Genomic DNA, 22,567 nt, shown 5'->3' on the forward strand with positions numbered 1-22,567 from the left:
TGAGGAAGACTTGGCAGAGAATCTGGTCCCGGGTGTTTTATTATGGCTTTCAGTAGAGGTACCCACTCAGTCCAACTTAAAGGAGGAGATCTTGAACCCACCCTTCACACCCAGGTAGCTCAGGTGGCTGTGGCCCAGCCTATTGGGAAAGGTCAGCACGTGTCCATCTGGCAGGGTCACCTTGAACTGTTTGTTCTCAAAGGTCACGGTGAACTGTGGAGAGGAGGGAAGCTGTTAGGGAGGCAGGGGTTACCCTCAACAGGCCAGGGCAGTGTCTAGTGGCTCACATGGTGCCCAGTCTGGGGTCCCCTGCCATCTGGCCTCTCCCATTGACATCCAACCCAGGTCCCTTCCCCCTTTGACCTCACCTTGACCTCTGACCCTGGGCTGAAGCACAGGTGATTTGAACGTTGCTCCTGGCCCCAGCTGCCATCGCGAGAGTTGCAGACAATGGTGGACTCATTGAAGCGTGGGTTGAAATGCAGGTTCAGTTTCTCAGCCCCCTGACCTAGGTTAATCACAAAGCTATAGGAGGAGGGTATTAGGTGAGGCTTAGGGGGTCACCCCCAGGGAAAACAAGTTGGGGGGGGTTTGGTTGACCACAGGCTGGAAGAGTCACCAAAGAAAGGTTGCATAAATCGAGGTCCATGCCTTAAAAAAAGGGAGGTGGCAACCCAATCAGACTTGGCACCAGAGCATCACGTTCCACTTGGAACACAGACCAAGGCTGCTAATAGGAGGGTAACTAATAATGACAGTTCAAAAAATTGAAAGCGTCTTATCTTGGAGGTCAGTATAGCTGTCCTTAGATCTCTGCAGACCCATTAAGTTTGGTTATAAAGAGCTGAAAACCTAAGGTGGTGAGCTTCCTGTCACTAGAGGTATGCATCTAGGGTTGTGTGACCTTTTGACAGCATTGCTACAGGAGCCTGGGTTAGACCTTTGGGATCCTTGAGAGCAGGGGCATTCTGGATTGAGGTCTCAAGCCAGGAGTACTCTACGTTTCTGCAGTCTCAAAGAGCCCACAAAAAACAAACCAAACCCTTTGTTTGCCATCGAGCCAATTCCGACTCATAGCAACTCTATAGAACAGAGTAGAACTGCCCCAGAAAGTTTCCAAGGAGCTCCTGGTGGACAGAGTAGAACTGCCCCATAGGGTTTCCAAGTCTGTAATCTTCATGGAAGCAGACTGCCACATCTTTCCCCCGTGGAGCAACTGGTGGGTTCAAACAACCTTTCTGTTAGGAGCTGAATGCTTTAACCATTGTGCCACCAGGGCTCTTTTTCAAGTAGGAGCAAGGAATCATTTTTCCCTTGGCTGCTACTCCAGGCATCTGTCCGCACCCCCTTCACAACCAAAAGCTGATGGGGATCAGTCCCAAGAAATGCTGAAATTATGAGCACGGGAAACCTCAGTGCTGAGCTGTATTCCGGGGAGTTAGATAAATGCCTCTGGTTCAACGCAAATGGGGGAGCTGCAAAGGGGAAAGCACCTGACGCCCCCTGGTGGCTGCCCATGGTTTAACGTGCCTGAAATGTGGCTAAGCAGTCCTGGAAAGAGGGGTGTCCCTGGGGGATTGGGCTTTCAGTAGAAGCTGGGAGCTGAACAGGGCTCCTCCACCTGTCCCTTCAGTGGCTGTTGGGGTCAAGGAACTGAGTATATGGCGTAGGCCTTGAAGTTCTGAGGGTCCTCAAACCCAGCTTCATAATATGAGATCCTAACATGAGAGAGCAAGGGCATCCACAGGGCCCCCTTGGCCTCCGGTTGCTCCCATAGTCTGACCCCGAGGCCACCATGGTGTTCTTCACGGGGTGCCCAGCCTGTCCGCCATCTTCCCAGCCTACTCCAGGACTGCGGGTAATCCCTCCCACCCTTAAAAAAAAAAAAAAAAAAACCATTGCCGTGGAGTTGATTCTGACTCACAGCGAGCCCTTGCCTTTACCCGCTCTACTCACCCAACAGCATCATTGGCGATCTTGCCCTTGATCTTTAGGGTTGCCCCCAACTTCATGTCCATGTTCTTGATCTCAAATTCTTCCTGAGCCAACATAAAAACATTCCACTAGAGTTGTCCCAGGAAATCCACCTCACTGTGCCCAGCGCTCTTCTGTGAATGAAGCCCGTTCAGGAGCCTGACCGGCTGCAGGGCTCACATCCCCCTTCCTAGGTGAAGCCACGGAGGCCTGGAGAGCACTCCAGGCACACCGGGAAGGAAAAGCACCACAGTGCACTGATCCAGGCTTTCCAGAGCCCATCTGCTTTGCTCTCACCCACCCAGCCCAGCTAGCAGAACAGCTGGATCTGAAGGCACAAGGACCAGCTGGCGGAGCCTCAGTTTGCCCATCTATGAAATGGGTAAAGTAGTCCCTGCCGATCTCATAGGATGCCTGAGAGTGACAAGAAGCTTCATATAGCATTTCCCACCGATGCAGGTACAGTGCCCTTAGCAGACCCCCTGAAACCAGGATATGTTTAGTTCCTGCGCCAAAGGAGTCACTTTGCTAACAGAAAATAGTATGAGAGACCCGTCCATAACTAAGCCTATATAAATGCCTGAGTCACATATCCGAATGTGTCTACTAAAGTCCCTTTCCAATCTTCACTTCCCTCATCTGTAAAATGGGTTTATTTGATTAAGTAATTCAAAAATAGTTTTTAAGTCACCGAGGTTAAGAGCTCCCATCTTCCAGCTGCTTGGGGAGGATGTTAGATACTTGCAAAGCCCCAAGCATCAGACCTGGCACCAATTAAAGGCCCGCTGAGGGTGGCCGTCGTTGTGATTACCTGTTGTTACTAGCATCTACCCCTTGTTTTCCTTCCTTTCTGGGCAGTGCCTGGATTTGTACATTGCAGCAGCTTGGCGCTTTCTGTGGCTGTGCTATGGTCAGGAGGAAGGGTCTCGAAGCTGGGCTTTCAAAGCTCATTACCCAAGAGTGAGACAATGTCCAGTTTTCACATCCATGACTGGAAGGTGGGGGGGTGATGGTGTTGGGCCGAAAAGGAGGCAGCAGGCACCGGCGATTTCCAACAACATATGGAGAACACTTTCAAACTAGGGGGTTTCTGATCGCTGGTCTGTTTTTTTCTGGGAGGGAGCATAATCTGAGAAGCCCTGAATCAACCCATCGGTCACAGGTCAAGGGCAGTGGCTGTAGAGGTGATCAGTACCCTCCACAGGCAGCTGCCACTGCCCTACAAAGAAGAATGTGATCTGGGGTCACGGGGCTGGGGGTCGTAAGATATTGCCCAACTATCCTGGAGGCAGGGCATTTTAAAGGGAAGGCCCAAGAGAGGCAACGCTTAACCCAGGAGAGTGTAGCTCTGATGGTGCCATGCCAGGTGCGGTACACCTCAGCCCAGGGGTTCTCAGCCTTGGCACTGTGGACACTGGGGGGCTGTGGTGGGGGCATGTCCTGTGCATTGTAGTATGTCAAGCAGCATCCCTGGCCTCTGTCCACTAATGCCAGGGTACATCATACCCCCACGCCAAGTTATGATCACCAAAAATGTCTCCAAACATTGCCCAATGTCCCCTGGGGACAAAATCTCCTTGCCCGAGAGAGATGGGGGGAGTTCAAGGTGGGACACCTAACCCCCCATCAGTGTTTAATGTAAGAGCTGGAGCCCAGTCTTTGGAGCCAGACAGACTGGATTAATACGCTCGTTCAGCCTCTTACTGACAAATGAATTTACCATTTGGAGATGACATTTATCCAGTGAGGATAATAGGGTCTCACAAAGGGGTCGAAATGGCATTGCTGCCACAGAGCCAGCGCTCATAGATTTGTGTTCTAGGCACATGCACGATGCCACACATCATGTAAGAAGCTGGAGTCTCCCAGTCTCCCCCATGTTTCCCTGCCCCCCCCATGTGGGGTGGGGTGGGAGAGCTGGGGCTGGGTGGGGAGGAGCCCTCACTCTCTTATACAGCACCTTGAAACGCTATGGAGCAGTTCTACTCTGTAATACATGGGGTCACCGGAGTCGACTCGATGACAGCGGGGTTTAGACATGTAGTATGCCCATCCATGATCCTTGCCCTCCCTTAACAAATGAGGAGACTGAGGCCCAGAGAGGGGCAGGGACGCAAAGCAGGGCTGGGGGGCAGTTCATAGAGCCCAGGGGCTGCAAGTCGGGAATCCCAGCCCTGCCACTAGCTGCTTGAGTGACCCTGAGCCCAGCCCCTCCCCTTCCTGGGCCTGGGAGGATTTGGACTAGGTGGTCCCTGGAAAAGGAAGGAGAGACAAAAGCAAGGGGAGGGATCAGGCAATGAAGAAAAGGAGAAGGTGGGGAAGTGAGACACGTATGCTCCTCTCCAGGCTACAACCCTCCTACTCCTCACAGGGTGGCAGCCGTGACCCCATGACACAGATGCGAGTGACTTGCCCAAGGCCACACAGCAAGCTGTTGCAGAGCCAGGTTTGAAATCGAAATACCAAGGGCTTCAAAAAGGGTCCACATTACCCTCTGCAATTTACAGATTGTGACCTTGGGCAAGTCAATCTCTGAGCCTCAGTGTCTTTATTATTAAAAAGCTCAATAGATGTTGTTGTTGTGTGCCATCAAGTCATTTCCAAGTCATAGCGGCCCTGTAGGACAGAGTAGAACTGCCCCATAGGGTTTTCCTAGTCTGTAATCTTTACAGAAGACCTCCCGGTCTTTTCTCCCACAGAGAGGCTGGTGGGTTCGAAATGCAGACTTTTTGGTTAGCAGCCCAGAGCTTAACCACTGCGCTACCAGGGCTCCTTCAACAGATGTTAAAAAAAAAAAAAAAAGAAAAAACATAGCAACTGTAATTATTGTTATTATTAATATCGATGAAAAACAAGGCTGGAGAGGGAAAGAGATGGTCCCAGCTCCCGCTGCAGATGGGTGGTGGAACATGGACACCCTCAAGGCCAAAGGGCTAGGGCACTGACCTGTCCAAGTCCCTCACTCTACAAATGGGGAAGCTGAGGCACCCCACCCCCACCCAAAGGCATGCATGAATGGAAGAAGGTGGGCAGCAGGGGCCCCTAGGTAACCTCACCGACATGGCGACAGCTCCAGAGGCAGCTCTGGGACTTCTCAAGACCTATGCTCAGGATCTCACTTCGCAGTCGAGCTTATATTCCGGAATATTACACATTAACTCCCCTGAGACCATAAATGGAAACTTTGGCCCCTTCCACCCAGGTATCTCCTGTCCCCCAACAATCCACACCCAGAACAAACAGAAGAAAGCTTCCCTACTGCCCCAGCCCAGCCCAGAGCACCCTGGGGCCTCCCTCTCCAGGGCTGGAGGCGAGGCTGTCCCAGCTCTGCTCTGGCACAGCCGCTGTGTGGCTCAGCAGGCCACCCACCTCCCTGAGCCTGGCTTCCTCATCTGTAAAAGGAGAGACTTACTGTGCAAAAAATCTCTAAGCAGCTGATTTTCGATAATGCCCTGATTCATTCTGGGAGAGTCTTCTTTGTTTTCTCCCCTCACCCCATTTTTTCTCTGTACACGTAAGTTTCACAAGTAATACGCGGCGAATTCAAAGAAAACATCTAGAAGGATCTACAACAAACTATTAAAAGAGGAGAAGGGAGTGGGATAAGGTGAGGTGAGGGGTCACGGGGGTTTAAACACTTTGCTCTTTACCTGTTGCTTATTCATTGATGTGCCTACTCTAGAAAATTGGAGATAACAAATAAGAAGGAAAGCAATCACGCATAATCCCCCACCAGGAGGGAATCTGCCTAGTCTATTGACGTGTTTCCTGCCAGGTGGTTTTCTACGTATTCTGTATATTGTAGGCACCCCTCTGTCTGTATAATTTATCCTGCTTCATTCCATAAACGTTAAAGCCCACAAATCTTTATTTCAAAACTCTACTTGATAACAACAAAAAATATATATACGGGTACATAGGTAGATATGGATGTATATATGTGTACACGAAGCCATATGCAAGTACATGCCCGTGTGAACAAGTGTATCTGTATACATGGTAAAGCTCATAGGGGACACAGTTATGGAGACTTCCTGACATAGCAAACAACTCAAGGGATGGGTTTACTGGGTTAAAAGGTTTAGAACCACAGTCTCATGGGACAACTTAGTCAATTGGCATAACAGAGGGCATGAAGATAAAAAAAAACGATATTTAAATGGCTGTGAAATATTGCATCCTTCAAGGACTTAATTTATTTAACCAATTTCCTTTTGTGGAACACTTAATTCTAAATTTTAAAATGAATTCTAAATTTTTGTTATTAAAAATACCGCCTCATTAAATCAATTTGCATGTCCAGTTTGGCTACATCTTGACAGTTTGTGTAGCACAGATGTCCAGGAATAGGGCTTTTAGAGAGCCCGGAATCCAGGGTTTTCCATCAGTCTTGGCCGTGGCCGCTCTGGGAGGAGGGAGGGTCAGGAGGAGGCCGCTGGGGGCCATCATCCATGCCAGGTGCTGGCCAGCGGCTGGGTGCCCTGCCCTCATATAGCACCCCGCCTTCAGTCCCCTGCGGCCCAGGGTGGCAGTGATTTCCTCATTTCACCCACCAGGAAATCTGTCCCTTCTCAGCCTTTCTGCAGAGGCACAGTGAAGCCCCAACAAGATAAAAAGCTTTGAAGTACTTTCCACCTTTCAAACATGGTATTTTTCTGATTATAATAGTAATATTCTAATTAAATGTAGAAATACTGGAAAGTGCACAAAATCAAATATTTAAAAGTTCACTTGTTTTAGAAGACTGTTTAAAGACAGGAGAACGTGACCACGTGTAGGATTCCTGCACTTTTCTGCGTGTATGTTTTTACATCGGCCCTGGGTGGTGTCTGTTGTCCTGTACCCTTCAGTCCATTTCCACCCCATGTGTGACAGAGGAGGACCGCCCCATAGGGTTTTCTTGGCTGTAATACTCACGGAAGCAGATCCCCAGGCCTTTTCCTCCAAGGTGCTACTGGGTGCGTTAGAACCACCAAACTTTTGGTTACCAGCCAAGCACAAACCATTTGTGCCATCTAGGATTAACGCACTCAGTGCTAACCAAAAGGTTAAAGGTTTGAGTCAACCCAGAGGTGCCTCAGAACAAAGGCCTGGTGATCCACTTCCGGAAAATCAGTCCTTGAAAACTCTGTGGAGGGCAGTTCTACCCCAGCACGCCTGAGGTCACCATAAGTTGGATTGACTAGACGGCAACTGGTTTTACTGGTTTATGTTTTACATCAATGAAAGATTTTAAAAACAAAGACGAGCATAAAGGAAACAAACAAACAAAAAAAAACATAAAAATCACCAACACTCACACCTGAACCTTGTGTTCTCTTAACAATGGCTGCTTTCTGGGGGGTATTTTACAGTTTGCAAAGCACTGCCTCCAAGCTTCATCTCATTTAACCCTCTCAATAAATTCTCAAGGTGACCTTTATTATGGTCCCATTCTGCAGATGGGGAACTAAGGGTTTACACAGCTAGTAAGTAACAGAGCTTAAATTACATCCCCCCAAACAATATGTTGAAGCCTTACTCCCAGTACCTGTGAACAAGACCTTGTATGGGCTTAGGGACTTTGAAGATACTATCAGTTAACATGAGGTCATACTGAAGTAGGGTGGATCCTAATCTAATCTGATTGGTGTCCTTATAAAACAGGAGAAGAGACGCAGACACAGAGGGAAGACGACCTTCTGAGGACAGAGGCCGAGATTAGAGTGATGGGTCTTCAGGCCAAGCAATGCCAAGGATGGCCAACCACCACTAGAAGTTAGGAGAGGGGCGTGGAACAGATGCGCCCTCAGAGCCCTCACAAGGAATCAACACTCTGACTTCAGCCTCCTAGCCTCTAGAACTGTGAGGCAATAAACTTCTGTCCTTTTAAGCTCCCCAATTTGTGGTACTTTGTTATAGCAGCCCTAGGAAACTAATAGGAGCTCTGGTGGTGCAGTGGTTAAGTGCTCAGCTGCTAACTGAAAAGTTGGTATTTGGAACCCACCAGCCGCTCTGAAGGAGAAAAGACCTGGAAATCTGATCCTGTAAAGATTACAGCCTAGGAAACCCTGTGGGGCAGTGGTACTCTGTCCTACAGGGTCGCTCTGAGTTGGAATTGACTTGACGGCACACAACAACAACAAGAAAAGGAAATCAGTACATTTTTCTGCCAACCCCTTGCTCAGATGTCTGCCAAGGCATGTAGGTCTGTCCTCATTTAGCAAAAGGCGTATTTGCCCTCCAGGAGTATACCTTTGAACCCTTTGTGTGGTGGCCTCAGAAGATCCCCACCTCCTGGCTTTTACTCCCTTGCATACTCTGCTCCTCTCGAGTATGATTGGACCTGGTTACTCACTTCTAATTAACAGAGGGAAGCACACCAGGCTGTGAGCGGCCCACATGGCAAAGATCTGATGTCTCCAGCCAATAGCCTGTGAGGACCTGAGGCCTGCTGACAGCCATGAAAGTGACCCTGGCAGTATATCTCCCCCTACTTGAGCCTTGAGGTGATTGGTGCAGACCATACCTTGATTGCAGCTTTGTGAGAGACCCTGAGCCAGAGGCACCCAGCTAAAGCCATGTCTGAAGCTGTCTTAAGTCACAAAATTTCGGGACAATTTGTTACACAGCAGTAGATAACTAATACAATTTGCCAAGCAATTCTTATCAAAAGCTTGGGGAAAAAACGAGTTGCCTTTGCCTTAAACTTTGTGCTGTTCTTAAAAACTATCTATATGGGATGAAACTGACAACAGCAACTTGAAAGTTTAGCTAGGAAGCTTGGGGGGCAGTGATGTTAATGGAGAGGAACAGTTTGGAGAAGGAGGTGAGAACGGTTGTACAACTCAAAGAATGTAATCAATGTCACTGTACATGTAGAAATTGTTAAATTTATGTATGTTCTGCTGTGCATATTTTCAACATCAAAAAAAATTTTTTTTATGTGAAAAAAAAAACAATTCCTGTTGAGTCAATTACAACTCATGGCGACCTCATGTGTGTCAGGGTAGAACTATTCTCCGTAGGGTTTTCGATGGCTAATTTTTCGGAAGTTGATCGCTAGGCCTTTCTTCTGAGGGACCTCTGGGTGGACTTGAGCCTCCAACCTTTTGGTTAGCAGCTGAGCACATTCATGAAATCCTCCTGCCTAAAGAATCTGCAGCCTGTACATGTCCCTAGACAGTCTATTATATTGATCTTTTTATAGTGGTGAAATACATATATAACAAAACACTTGCCATTGCAACCACCTTTATGTGTGTAATTCGGTGACATTATTTACACTCACCATGTTGTGTGCCCATCACCACTATTGGTTTTCAAATTTTTTCATCACATTTAACAGGAGCTCAGTACCACTTGAGCCATACCTTCTCATTTCCCCTCCCACCTGCCCCTAGTAACCACAAATATCCACTTTGGTCTCTATGTATTTGCCTATTATGTTGATCTTTTTAAACAACTAGTTCTTGATTTTGTTTTCTTCATTATTTTTTGGCTTTGTTAACTTTTGGTTTTAGTTTTCATTTTATTTATTGCTCTTTGTCTTGCTTCTTGAGTCAACTGCTGAGTTCATTAATTTTTCGTCTTTTCTATATACTGCTATATGCATTTAAGGCTATGTATTTTCCTCTAACTACCATTTTGGCCACTTCTCATAAGTTTTGAGATGTTCCGCTCAATATTCTAAATGTTACCCTTAAATCAATTTAGGTGATCAGAGAATTATTCTCAGCACTTAGTAAGTGTTTAATAAATATTTATTGGCTGACTTACTAAATCGCCAAAAAAAAAAAAAATTTTTAAACTAGGGAGGAGTTGAAATTTGAAACATAAATAATACAAGGTTGGCTAAGTAAATGATGCTACAAAATATAGCTGAATTATGATGCAGCCAGGGGCAGTGGTGGTTTAGTGGTAGAATTCTCGCCTTCCATGCAGGAGACCTGGGTTCAATTCCCAGCCAAAGTGCCTCATGTACAGCCACTGCCCATCTGTCACCAGAGGCTTGTATGTTGCTGTGATGCTGAACAGGCTTCAGTTGACCTACCAGACCAAGACAGGCTAAGAAGAAAGGCCTGGTGATCTCCTTCTGAAAATCAGCAATGAAAACCCTCTGGATCCCAAGGGTCCAATCTGCAACCTATCAGGGGGATAGCACAGGACTGGCCAGAATTGCATTCTGCTGTGCCATGAGTCAGGAGCCAATTCAACAGCAGCCAACAACATTACAGCCATAAAAAGTTACATTTTGGGGGACCCTCTGTGGCCAGGGATCATTCTCACACTGCGGTGTTAAATGAATTAAGAGCTACAGTGCAAGTTCCCAGGATTTCACTAGGGGCCCACCCACAATTCAATCTGCTTCCTTCACTGAACCGACATGAGCCTGCCGGGCTGCACTCAGAGGCAGTGTGAGGAACAACCATGACAAAGTCTGTAAAGATGGCAGCGTGACATCAGACTTCCTCTAGCTTCACGAGGGGGAGGACGATCCAGATCATAGCCCCGGGGCTGATCCCTATAGGGCGGAGCTCAGACAGACCTCCTCTCTCCAGCCTTTTTACCAATTCTAACACCAGCTGTCCCTCCCAAGCCACTCCTCTGCAGGGTTCAGTAATTCATTGCAATGGCCACATGAAACTCATACTCATCATTACGGGGTTTGTTAGGGAAGTGACAAGTTACAACTCAGGATCAGGACCAACAGGCTACAACTGGGGATCAGGATCAGGAAGCAGGTAGGAAAAGTCTCCCTTCTTCAGTGCAGGGCAGCTCTCTCAGCTTCTCTTGGCCATGCAGGGCTCCTCTTGCCCCCCTCAGGACAGGCTCCCCTTGACCCCCTCAGGATAGGCCTGGCCTCTGCCCTGCTTGGTCAAATGTGACAAAGCTCTTTGGCTCTGCCAATAAGCGCCCAGAAGCACCCCACTCTGCCAGGAAGCCTCTTGCCCAAAGGTGCTCAGCTCTCTCACTCTGTGGGTTGGCAAGCCTACGCCCACCAACAGGTGCCTGGAGATACCCCACTCCATCAGGAAGCCTCCTGTCCAAAGGCTCTCAACTCTCTCACTCTGAACATCAGCACGTCCACTGTTGCCACCTTGCTCTGTGGGCTGTCTTCCTCCAATCTCCTGGTTCTGCGGCTGTGGTTTCTCTGCCACTGGTTCTCACCGTCTTATACTGTCTCTGGAGTTACAGCTCTCTGTCTCCTGGGTCTAGGAGGTCCCCAGCCCAGGGACCCTGGGTCCAAAGGACAGGGTCCATTCTCAGCTCTTCTTTCTTAATGGTAGTGAAGTCTCCCCCTCCTGCCCCTGGGATTGGCTCATTTTAACCCTAGCAGAAAGGCAAAACTGACCAGTTTCCATGTCAGGGTTCCATACACCTTATTTGCATTGTTAGTAAGCTGTCCAATCCCCTTGGTGGACCACAAGCACCTTATCTGCATAGTTCTACTCAATCACTGCATGGGAGTTACAAAACTATGCATAGCTAAAAGGGCCATATTAAGTAATTCACTACACCACAAAGTCATTAATGTGTATGCCTCTGTGGTGCCAAGGAGGACATGACCCTGCTGGTCCCACAAGGTCTCCCTAATGTCTATGCATGCACATACGAATCTGTTGAAGTGCGTGGGATTGAGAGCCTACATAGAAGCACCAAACACAGCCAGACCTTAAGGAGACCAAGTCTAGCTGGAGAGACAAGCTTGGGCACAGGGAACAACTAGAGGACAATTAGCTATGCCCCACCCAGCCTGATGACATGACCACAGCTCTGGCAGGGAGGACTCGAGACAGAGTAGGACTTGAGTCATCAGGGATAGCTTTAGAAAGTCCCAGAATCCTGGGGCAGAAGGGACCCTCATAAGTCATTTGGAGGGCAGCACAGGACTAAAGTCTTGGTTCCACGACTTCCTCGCTGTGTGACCTCTGGCCAAATTACTTCACCTCTCTGAGTCTGGTTTCCTCCTCTGTAAAGTGAGAACAATAATGTTACGAGGATTAAGGGAGATAAAGGCTGGCATTTGGTTAATAGTCAATAGATACTATTTATCATTATTATCAGGAGCCCAGCGACCCCACGTGAGTTAACTCGGGGGGCACCACCTCACCCTCACCTGGTTACTGGGTGTGTGAGCACTCAGTCTGTGGGAATGTTCTCCCTTATATCCTCCCAGGGCCTCAGTATGACTTCCGTGTGTCCGAGACACTTCTGCCTTCGTGGGCTCCTTCTTCCATGAAATATATGTGTATACCATTGCCATCGAGTCAGCTGCAACTCATAGCAACCCTAGAAGACAGAGTAGAACTGCCCCACTGGATTTGCAAGGAGCAGCTGGTGGATTTGAACTGTCGACCTTTTGCTTAGCAGCCAAGCTCTTAACCACTGCACCACCAGGGCTCCATATATGTATGTGTATGTAGATGTTAACAAGAATGCACCTTAAAGAAGTAAAATTATCTCTATTTGCAGACGACATGATCTTATACACAGAAAACCCTAAGGAATCCTCAAGAAAACTACTGAAACTAATAGCAGAGTTCAGCAGAATTTCAGGTTACAAGATAAACATACAAAAATCAGTTGGATTCCTCTACATCAACAAAAAGAACATCGAAGAGGAAATCACCAAATCAATACCATTCACAGTAGCCCCCAAGAAGATAAATACTTAGGAATAAATCTTTCCAAAGATGTAAAAGACCTATACAAAGAAAACTACAAGGTACTACTGCGAGAAACTAAAAGGGACCTACATAAGTGGAAAAACATACTTTGCTCGTGGATAGGAAGACTTAACATTATAAAAATGTCTATTCTACCAAAAGCCATCTATATATACAATGCACTTCCGATCCAAATTCCAATGACATTTTTTAATGGGGTGGAGAAACAAATCACCAACTTCATATGGAAGGGAAAGAAGCCCCGGATAAGTAAGGCATTACTGAAAAAGATGAACAAAGTGGGAGGCCTCACTCTACCTGATTTTAGAACATATTATATAGCCACGGTAGTCAAAACAGCCTGTTACTGGTACAACAACAGATACATGGACCAATGGAACAGAATTGAGAACCCAGATATAAATCCATCCACTTTGACAAAGACCCAGTATCAGTTAATTGGGGGAAAGATAGTCTTTTTAACAAACGGTGCTGGCATAACTGGATAAAAAAATAATGCATAACTGGATATCCATTTGCAAAAAACTGAAACAGGACCCATACCTCACACCATGCACAAAAACTAACTCCAAATGGATCAAAGACCTAAACATAAAGACTAAAACGATAAAGATCATGGAAGAAAAATAGGGACAACGTTAGGAGTGCTAATACAAGGCATAAACAGAATATAAAACATTACCAAAAATGACAAAGAGAAACCAGATAACTGGGAGCTCCTAAAAATCAAACACCTATGCTCATCTAAAGACTTCACCAAAAGAGTAAGAAGACCACCTACAGACTGGGAAAAATTTTTCAGCTACGATATCTCCAACCAGCACCTGATCTCCACAGTGGTCCTGCCTGGAACCAGAGCATGCGGGGCAAAAAGGAAGATGCTGGCAGCTGGCCATCAGTTATACTGTCTCCATGGACATCTGCCAAGGGGACCAGATACCCATGCTAGCAAGTCAGAGACCGTGTCTCCCCCAGACAGCATTAGGGCCCATGACCTGTTCTTCTGTCTCCATGCAGATTGGAAGCAGCTGTATTCCCACAGTCTTTCTTCAGGCGTGTTAGCAGCCGCCACAGGGTGGTCTTTCTACAGCTGTGTGACCTTGGGCAAGTCGCTTAACCTCTCTGGGCTTCAGTTTGCCCAGCTGTGAAACGGGCAGTATAACCGTCACACCTCACAGGTAGATGTGAGCTGGTGGGAAGAACGTACGTGCAGCACTAAGCACAGGCCGACCCATAAAAAAAAAAAGACGGTGTTAAATCAATGCTCACTGTTATGAACATTATTACCAGGCTTGCTTGGACATTCAGGCTGGCCGAGCAGATGTCCAGCCCTGCTCCTCCTGCTCCAGTCACCCCAGCAGCCTGTTCTCCAAGGGATGTCCACAGAGTCCTTGCCTCCTCCATCCCAGGATCTTCCTTGTCTAACCTGTCCGCCAGGTTCCATGGCCCCTCTCTGAACCCAGCTGCTTGGCTGCACCAGGCCTCCCTCCCAGCTGGCTGCCATCCCTCCAGGCCCGCCAGGCCTTCTGGAGCTTGGTGGGCTCCTGGGTCATCTACACCTTCCCTGGAATTGGGGCTGGGCCTTGAGGGAGGGAGGAATCTAGAGTGGTGGGAAGAGGGGATGGCCACCGCCGCCTAGCTGTCTCCCTTCTCCACCCCTGATTCCACAATCCTTCCACCACTCCCTGGGCCTTTGTAAAACGTGCATCCTGCCCTCCTGCTTTAAACCCCCCAGTGGCTTCAACTCCCACTCAGAGCAAAGCCCAAAACCCTTCTCTTGGCTGACCAGGTCCCCAGGACCTGACCCCTGTCCACCTTGCAGCCTTGACTTGCCCTGTATACCCTGGTCACCGCGCTCTGGCCACCTGACCTCTCTGGCCCTGGACTTCACCAAGCCCCTTTCAGCCTCAAGACTTGGCACATACTGTTCACTTCCCCTGGAACTCTTCCCCCACTCCTGGCTGGATTCAGCTCCTCATCATTTTGATCTTCACTGGAAGGTTACCTTTTCAGAGAAATCTTCTCGGCCACTTCATCTAGAGGGTCCCCACCTAGTCATTCTGTCTGACCCTTTGCCCTGTTTTATGTGAAATCGTCTCATTCATTTATTGATTTACATCATGCACTCTCAGCAGGGATGACATTGCCCCCAAAGGAGTCAAAAGTGTTTACTGGGGGAAGGGTGAAAAAATATAACTCTTTTTTAAGTATAAACCACAGAAGCAGTGCACATACAGAAATCCGTAGTATTAAAATTTCATGGGAGGCAATTAAGAAAAGGCTCTTCAGGGGATGATTTCCATGCAGGAGACCTGGGTTCTATCTCCAGCCAGTGCACCTCATGTACAGCAATCACTCGTCTATCAGCGGGAGCTTGTGTGTTGCTGTGATGTTGTGATGGTTAAGGTTGTGTGTCGACTTGGCTGGACCATAATTCTCAGTCATTTGGCAGTTATGCAATGATGTAGTCATCCTCCATTTTGTGATCTGATGTAGTCATCCCCAGTTTTGTGATCTGATGTAAGCAGCCAATCAGTTGAAAAGGGAGTTTCCCTGGCGGTGTGGCCTGCACCCAATATATACAGATGTTCTGCCAAAACTTACTCTCTCTGGGTCCTGCATTCTACTCTTTTTTCATCCTCTGACCTCTGGTTCTTGGGACATGAGCCAGCAGCCTGCCCACTGACCTGCCAATTTTGGGTTCATCAGCCCCTGCAACTCCGTGAGTCAGAAGAAGCCTCCAGCCTGATGCCTGACCTACAGATTTGAGACTTCTCAGCCTCCGCAACTGCATAAGCCATTTTCTTAACATATATATACATATATATACAATCTTAGGCTGGGTTCTCTAGACAAACAAAACCAGTGAAACGTATAAATATATATATATAGATTTATGTCAAAGAAATGGCTCCCATGGTTGTAGAAGCTTCCCAGGTCTGCGGGTTTATCTGGAGGCTTCTCCTGACTCACGTTGGATCTCCTCTCCAGGATCTCCCGGCCATTGCTGTCTGTGTAGAAGCGTCCATTCTTCTCCAGCATCGTGTCAAAATGACTTGATGACCTCCTTCCCCCAGCTGTCACTTCACTCAGTGAAAAGATAGGGTTGTGAGCCTCGCCTAAAAGCCACCCTGGCCTTGCCCCCACCGCTATCCCTGTCATGATACTCATCTCACAGGTATTGATCCCACTGTCCACTCAAGCTCCAGGTACCTCTGTGCCAAGTACAGGTGAAGCACTTGAGAACACCAGGCTGAGGAGTTCTGGAGCACCTTCTGCACTAAGGCGGTCTGCAGGCACATGGAGGGTGGATGAGCCCTAGAAATCTCAGCCCCTGCTGTGAACCCCACAAAGGCCTACATCAGAGTCAACCCAGCTAACAGATAGCATGTGAACCCCACCAACCTCCCCCGCCTGCCGAGTCATGGCTACATAATTTTTGAGTGTGGCATACATCTTGTTGACCACTATTGCTACCATCTCCCCTCCTTTCATAGTAATAGGAATCTAGCTTGGCACATGGCTATGCGGAGTAGGCTGTATTTCCCAGTATCCCCTGAAGCTATGAGTAGTCCAGTCTGCACAATGGAAAGTGTTCAAAGTATACGAATAGCTCTCCCTTGATCCCTTTTTTTCTACCACTGGCTCAAATGCAGCTGGGAGGGCTGGAGCTTGAACAGCCATCTTGGAACATGGGTAGAAGCTGAATGTTGAAGAAGGCAGAACAACAAGATGGAAGGGACCTGGGTGACTGTAGAGCTGCCTCACCTCGCTTGGACTGCTCAGCCAGACTTTATGTTAGAGGAAAAGAACAGTTAGATTTGGATAGCTCCGTTACAGCAGATAAAACTTTATCCTAATACAGGGACCCAGGTATGCAGAGGCTTACCTGAAGGCAAGCTGAGGAAACATTGACTACATGCCCTGGGAAACTCCCAGTACACTTGTGGAATACTGTCTTCCCAGCCAGGTGCACCCTCATATATGAACACCAAGTGAGACTTGCCCATGTGTGAACTCTCAAATATTCACCTCAGATAAAACCCTCATACCACATATCCCTGGTGAACTCCAAATAGCTGTGACTGGCCTCCTGTTTTGTGAACCAAGTAGGAACACCCTGCCCCCAATTTCCAAAGCTAAACATAATTCTGACACCCACAGCAGGTACAAATGCCTTCAGTATGTGCTTCCTCAGGCACACACAGATACAAAGGCCAGCCCACAGGGGGACCCTCAAATATTACCCTCAGGTCTTAGCACCTTTATCTAATAGAGACGTGAATCCTTCCCCTCGCCTTACCCTGCCTCATACACATGGTTTACCCTTCCTGCCAGGCTTCCTCACACTCTATACCTAATCCTGGAGCTCCCACCACCCCCACCCCCACTTGCCCACTCATCATTCCTGGCCAAAGACCTCCACCAGGCGAGTCTCAGCCCTGCGTCTCATGGGCAGCGGCTGTACTTGGTTGGCTCTGAAAATGGAAGCACCTGAGACCTTTTTTTCTTTTTTTTTATTGTGCTTTAAGTGAAAGTTTACAAATCAAGTCGGTCTCTCATACAAAAATTTATATACACCTTGCTACATACCCCTAATTACTCTCCCCCTATTGAGACAGCCCGCTCTTCCCTCACTCTCTCTTTTCGTGTCTATTCCGCCAGCTTCTGACCCCCTCTGCCCTCTCCTCCCCTCCAGATAGGAGATGCCAACATATAGTCTCAAGTGTCTACTTGATCCAAGAAGCTCATTCTTCACCAGCATCTTTTTCTATCCCATTGTCCAGTCCAATCCCTGTCTGAAGAGTTGGCTTTGGGAATGGTTCCTGTCTTGGGCCAACAGAAGGTCTGGGGGCCATGACTACTGGGGTCCTTCTAGTCTCAGTCAGACCATTAAGTTGGTCTTTTTCCAACCTTCTAGTCTCAGTCAGACCATTAAGTCGGGTCTTTTTCCAAGAATTTAGGGTCTGCATCTCACTGCTCTCCTGCTCCCTCAGGGGTTCTCTGTTGTGTTCCCTGTCAGGGTAGTCATAGGGTGTAGCTGGGCACCATCTAGTTCTTCTGGTCTCAGGCTGATGTAGTCTCTGGTTTATGTGGCCCTTTCTGACTCTTGGGCTCATGATTACCTTGTGTCCTTGATGTTCTTCATGCTCCTTTGCTCCAGGTGAGTTGAGACCAATTGATGCATCTTAGATGGCCGCTTGCTAGTGTTTAAGACCCCAGACGCCACTCTCCAAAGTGGGATGCAGAGTGTTTTCTAAATAGATTTTATTATGCCAATTGACTTAGATGTCCCCTGAAACCCTGGTTCCCAAACCCCCGCCCCTGCCACGCTGGCCATCGAAGTATTCAGTTTATTCAGGAAACTTCTTTGCTTCTGGTTCAGTCCATTTGTGCTGATCTCTCCTGTATTGTGTGTTGTCTTTCCCTTCACCAAAGAACTTCTTATCTACTATCTAATTAGTGGCTACTCCTCTCCCTCTCTCTCTTCCTCCCTCCCTCCCTCACCCCTCTTGAAACCATCAAAGAATATTTTCTTCTCTGTTTAAACTATTTCTCGAGTTCTCATAATAGTAGTCTTATACAATATTTGTCCTTTCACAACTGAGTAGTTTCACTCAGCATAATGCCTTCCAGATTCCTCCATGTTATGAAATGTTTCACAGATTCATCACTGTTCTTTAACAATGTTCCATTGTGTGAATATACCATAATTTATTTATCCATTGATGGGCATTTTGGTTGCTTCCATCTTTTTGCTATTGTAAACAGTGCTGCAGTGAACATGGGTGTGCATATATCTGTTCATGTGAAGGCTCTTATTTCTTAGAATATATTCCAAGGAGTGGGATTGCTGGATCGTATGGTAATTCTATTTCTAGCTTTTTAAGGAAGCACCAAATCGATTTCCGAAGCGGTCATACCATTTTACATTCCCACCAACAGTGTATAAGTATTCCAGTCTCTCCACAACCTCTCCAACATTTATTATTTTGTGTTTTATGGATTAATGCCAGCCTTGTTGGAGTGAGATGGAATCTCATTGTAGTTTTGATTTGCATTTCTCTAATGGGAACTGCCAGAAATTCAGGCCAGTTTCAGAAGAGGACGTGGAACCAGGGATATCATTGCTGATGTCAGATGGATCCTGGCTGAAAGCAGAGAATACCAAAGGGTGTTTACCTGTGTTTTATTGACTATGAAAAGGCATTCGACTGTGTGGATCATAACAAAGAATAAGAATTCCAGGACACTTAATTGCACATTGCGAAGAATAAGAATCCCAGGACACTTAATTGCCTTCATGAGGAACCTTTACATAGAGCAAGAGGCAGTTGTTCAGACAGAACAAGGGGATACTGATTGGTTTAAAGTCAGGAAAGGTGTGTGTCAGGGTTGTATTCTTTCACCATATCTATTCAATCTGTATGCTGAGCAAATAATCCGAGAAATTGGACTATATGCAGAAGAACGGGGCATCAGGATTGGAGGAAGACTCATTAACAACCTGCGTTAGGCAGATGACACAACCTTGCTTGCTGAAAGTGAAGAGAACTTGAAGCACTTAAACTGATGAAGATCAAAGACCACAGCCTTCCGTATGGATTACACCTCAACATAAAGAAAACAAAAATCCTCACAACTGGACCAATGAGCAACATCATGATAAATGGAGAAAAGATTGAAGTTGTCAAGGATTTCATTTTACTTGGATCCACAATCAACACCCATGGAAGCAGCAGTCAAGAAATCAAAAGAGGTATGGGTCTTGTTTCATTTTTTTGCAGATGGATATCCAGTTATGCCAGCACCATTTGTTAAAAAGACTGTCTTTTCCCCATTTAACTGTTTTGGGGCCTTTGTCAAATATCAACTGCTCATATGTGGATGGATTTATGTCTGGATTCTCAGTTCTGTTCCACTGGTCTACATATCTGTTGTTGTACCAGTACCAGGCTGTTTTGACTACTGTGGCAGTATAATAAGTCCTAAAATCAGGTAGAGTAAGGTCTCCCACTTTGTTCTTCTTTTTCAGTAATGCTTTACTTATCTGGGGCCTCTTTCTCTTCCATATGAAGTTGGTGATTTGTTTCTCCATCTCATTAAAGAATGTCGTTGGCATTTGGATCAGAATTCCATTAAATGTATAGATTGCTTTTGGTAGAATAGACATTTTTATAATGTTAAGTCTTCTTATCCACGAGCAAGGTATGTTTTTCCACTTATGTAGGTCTCTTTTGGTTTCTTGCAGAAGTGTACTGTAGTTTTCTTTGTATAAGACTTTTACATCTCTGGTAAGATTTATTCCTAAGTATTTTATCTTCTTGGGGTCTACTGTAAATGGCATTGATTTGGTGATTTCCCCTTCGATGTTCTTTTTGTTGGTGTAGAGGAACCCAACTGATTTTTTTATGTTTATCTTGTATCCCGATACTCTGCTGAACTCTTCTATTAGTTTCAGTAGTTTTCTGGAGGATTCCTTAGGATTTTCTGTGTATAATATCACGTCATCTGCAAGTAGAGATAATTTTACTTCTTCCTTGCCAATCTGGGTGCCCTTTATTTCTTTGTCTAGCCTAATTGCTCTGGCTAGGACCGCCAGCACAATGTTGAATAAGAGCGGTGATAAAGGACATCCTTGTCTGGTTCCCGATCTCAGGGGGAATGCTTTCAGGCTCTCTCCATTTAGGTTGATGTTGGCTATTGGCTTTGTATAAAGGCCCTTTATTATGTTGAGGAATTTTCCTTCTATTCCTATTTTGCTGAGAGTTTTTATCATGAATGGGTGTTGAACTTTGTCAAATGCCTTTTCTGCATCAATTGATAAAATCATGTGTTTCTTGTCTTTTGTTTTATTTATGTGGTGGATTGCATTAATTGTTTTTCTAATGTTGAACCATCCCTGCATACCTAATGTGAATCCCACTTGGTCATGGTGAATTATTTTTTTGATATGTTGTTGAATTCTACTGGATAGAATTTTGTTGAGGATTTTTGCATCTAAGTTCATGAGGGATATAGGTCTATAATTTCCTTTTTTTGTGGTGTCTTTACCTGGTTTTGGTATCAGGGATATGGCGGCTTCATAGAATGAGTTTGGGAGTATTCTATCCTTTTCTATGCTCTGAAATACCTTTAGTAGTAGTGGTGTTAACTCTTCTCTGAAAGTTTGGTAGAACTCTGCAGTGACGCTGTCCAGAAAAGGGCTTTTTTGGGGGGGAGTTTTTTATTACCTTTTCAATCTTTTCTTTTGTTATGAGTCTATTTAGTTGTTCTACCTCTGTTTGTGTTAGTTTAGGTAGGTAGTCTGTTTCTAGGAAATTATCCATTTCATCAAGGTTTTCAAATTTGTTAGACTACAATTTTTCATAGTAATCTGATATGATTCTTTTAATTTCAGTTGGGTCTGTTGTAATATCGCCCATCTCATTTCTTATTCGGGTTATTTGCTTCCTCCCCTGTTTTTCTTTTGTCAGTTTGGCCAATGGTTTGTCAATTTTGTTGACTTTTTCAGAGAACTAGCTTTTGGTCTTGTTAATTCTTTCAATTGTTTTTCTGTTTTCTATTTCATTTAGTTCTGCTCTAATTTTTATTATTTGCTTTCTTCTTGTCTCTGAGGGTTTCTTTTGTTGCTCTCTTTCTATTTGTTCGAGTTGTAGGGATTATTCTTTGATTTTGGCCCTTTCTTCTTTTTGGATGTGTGCACTTATTCATATAAATTGGCCTCTGAGCACCACTTTTGCTGTGTCCCAAAGGTTCTGATAGGATGTGTTTTCATTCTCATTGGATTCTATGAATTTCTTTATTCCATCCTTAATGTCTTCTATAGTCCAATCTTTTTTGAGCAGGGTATTGTTCAGTTTCCAAGTGTTTGATTTCTTTTCCCTGCTTTTTCTGTTATTGATTTCCACTTTTATGGCCTTATGGTCAGAGAAGATGCTTTGTAATATTTCAATGTTTTGGATTCTGCTAATGCTTGATTTATGACCTAATATGTGGTCTATTCTAGAGAATGTTCCATGTGCACTAGAAAAGGAAGTATACTTGGTTGCTTTTGGATAGAGTGTTCTGTATATGTCTATGAGGTCAAGTTGGTTGATCATGGCATTTAAATCTTTCGTGTCTTTATTGAACTTCTTTCTGGATGTCCTGTCCTTCACTGAAAGTGGTGTGTTGAAGTCTCCTACTGTTATTGTGGAGCTCTCTATCTCACTTTTCAATGCTGATAGAATTTATGTATCTTGCAGCCCTGTCATTGGGTTCATAAATATTTAATATGGTTATAGCTTCTTGGTATATTGTCCCTTTAATCATTATATAGTGTCCTTCCTTAACCTTTATGATGGATTTAACTTTAAAGTCTATTTTATCAGAAATTAATATTGCCACTCCTGCTCTTTTTTGATTGTTGTTTGCTTGATATATTTTTTTCCATCCTTTGACTTTTAGTTTGTGTCTCTAAAGTCTAAGATGTATCTCTTGTAGGCAGCATATAGACAGATTGTGTTTTTTAATCCATTCTGCCACTGTTTGTCTCTTTATTGGTGCATTTAGTCCATTTACATTCAGCATAATTATGGACAGGTATGAATTTAGTGCTATCATTTTGATGTCTTTTTTTGTGTGTTGTTGACGGCTTCTTTTTCCCATTTAATATTTTGTTCTGAGTAGTTTATCTTTATGTATTGTCTTTTCCTCATATTTGTTGTTGTTGATTTTGTTTCTGCTGAGTCTCTATTTTTTTCTTGCATTTTATTTTGATGTGTAGGATAGTTTGTCTCCTTTGTGGTTATCTTAATATTTACCCCTATTTTCTAAATTTAAATATAACTTTCATTTCTTTGTATCGCCTTGTCTTCCTCTCCATATGAAAGATCTATGACTACATTTCTTACTCCCGCTTTATTGTGTTAATGTTGTCT

General features: G+C 45.6%; 1 protein-coding gene across 1 annotated transcript; it reads right to left on the bottom strand.

Annotated features, from left to right (window-relative positions):
- Positions 1 to 66: 66 nt before the first annotated feature.
- LGALS2 (galectin 2) lies at positions 67 to 15,686 on the bottom strand. The gene is made up of 4 exons (XM_049884981.1): positions 15,618 to 15,686; positions 1,957 to 2,039; positions 369 to 525; positions 67 to 213 (listed from the first exon to the last, which is right to left on the bottom strand). The coding sequence occupies exons 1-4, from the start codon at positions 15,684 to 15,686 to the stop codon at positions 67 to 69; spliced, it is 456 nt and encodes a 151-aa protein (XP_049740938.1).
- Positions 15,687 to 22,567: the final 6,881 nt, after the last annotated feature.

The sequence above is a fragment of the Elephas maximus genome, chromosome 4, assembly GCF_024166365.1.
Source record: "Elephas maximus indicus isolate mEleMax1 chromosome 4, mEleMax1 primary haplotype, whole genome shotgun sequence".
NCBI classification, from domain to species: Eukaryota; Metazoa; Chordata; class Mammalia; order Proboscidea; family Elephantidae; genus Elephas; species Elephas maximus.

Bases quoted from the DNA above. Each gene is read 5' to 3' on its own strand.
- LGALS2 (XM_049884981.1), bottom strand. From the start codon at position 15,686: ATGCTGGAGAAGAATGGACGCTTCTACACAGACAGCAATGGCCGGGAG. The intron at 2,040-15,617 runs GTGAGTCAGGAG...ATGTTGGCTCAG, and splicing joins TCCTGGAGAGGAGATCCAAC to GAAGAATTTGAGATCAAGAA. The intron at 214-368 runs GTGAGGTCAAAG...TCCTCTCCACAG, and splicing joins GCCCAGGGTCAGAGGTCAAG to TTCACCGTGACCTTTGAGAA.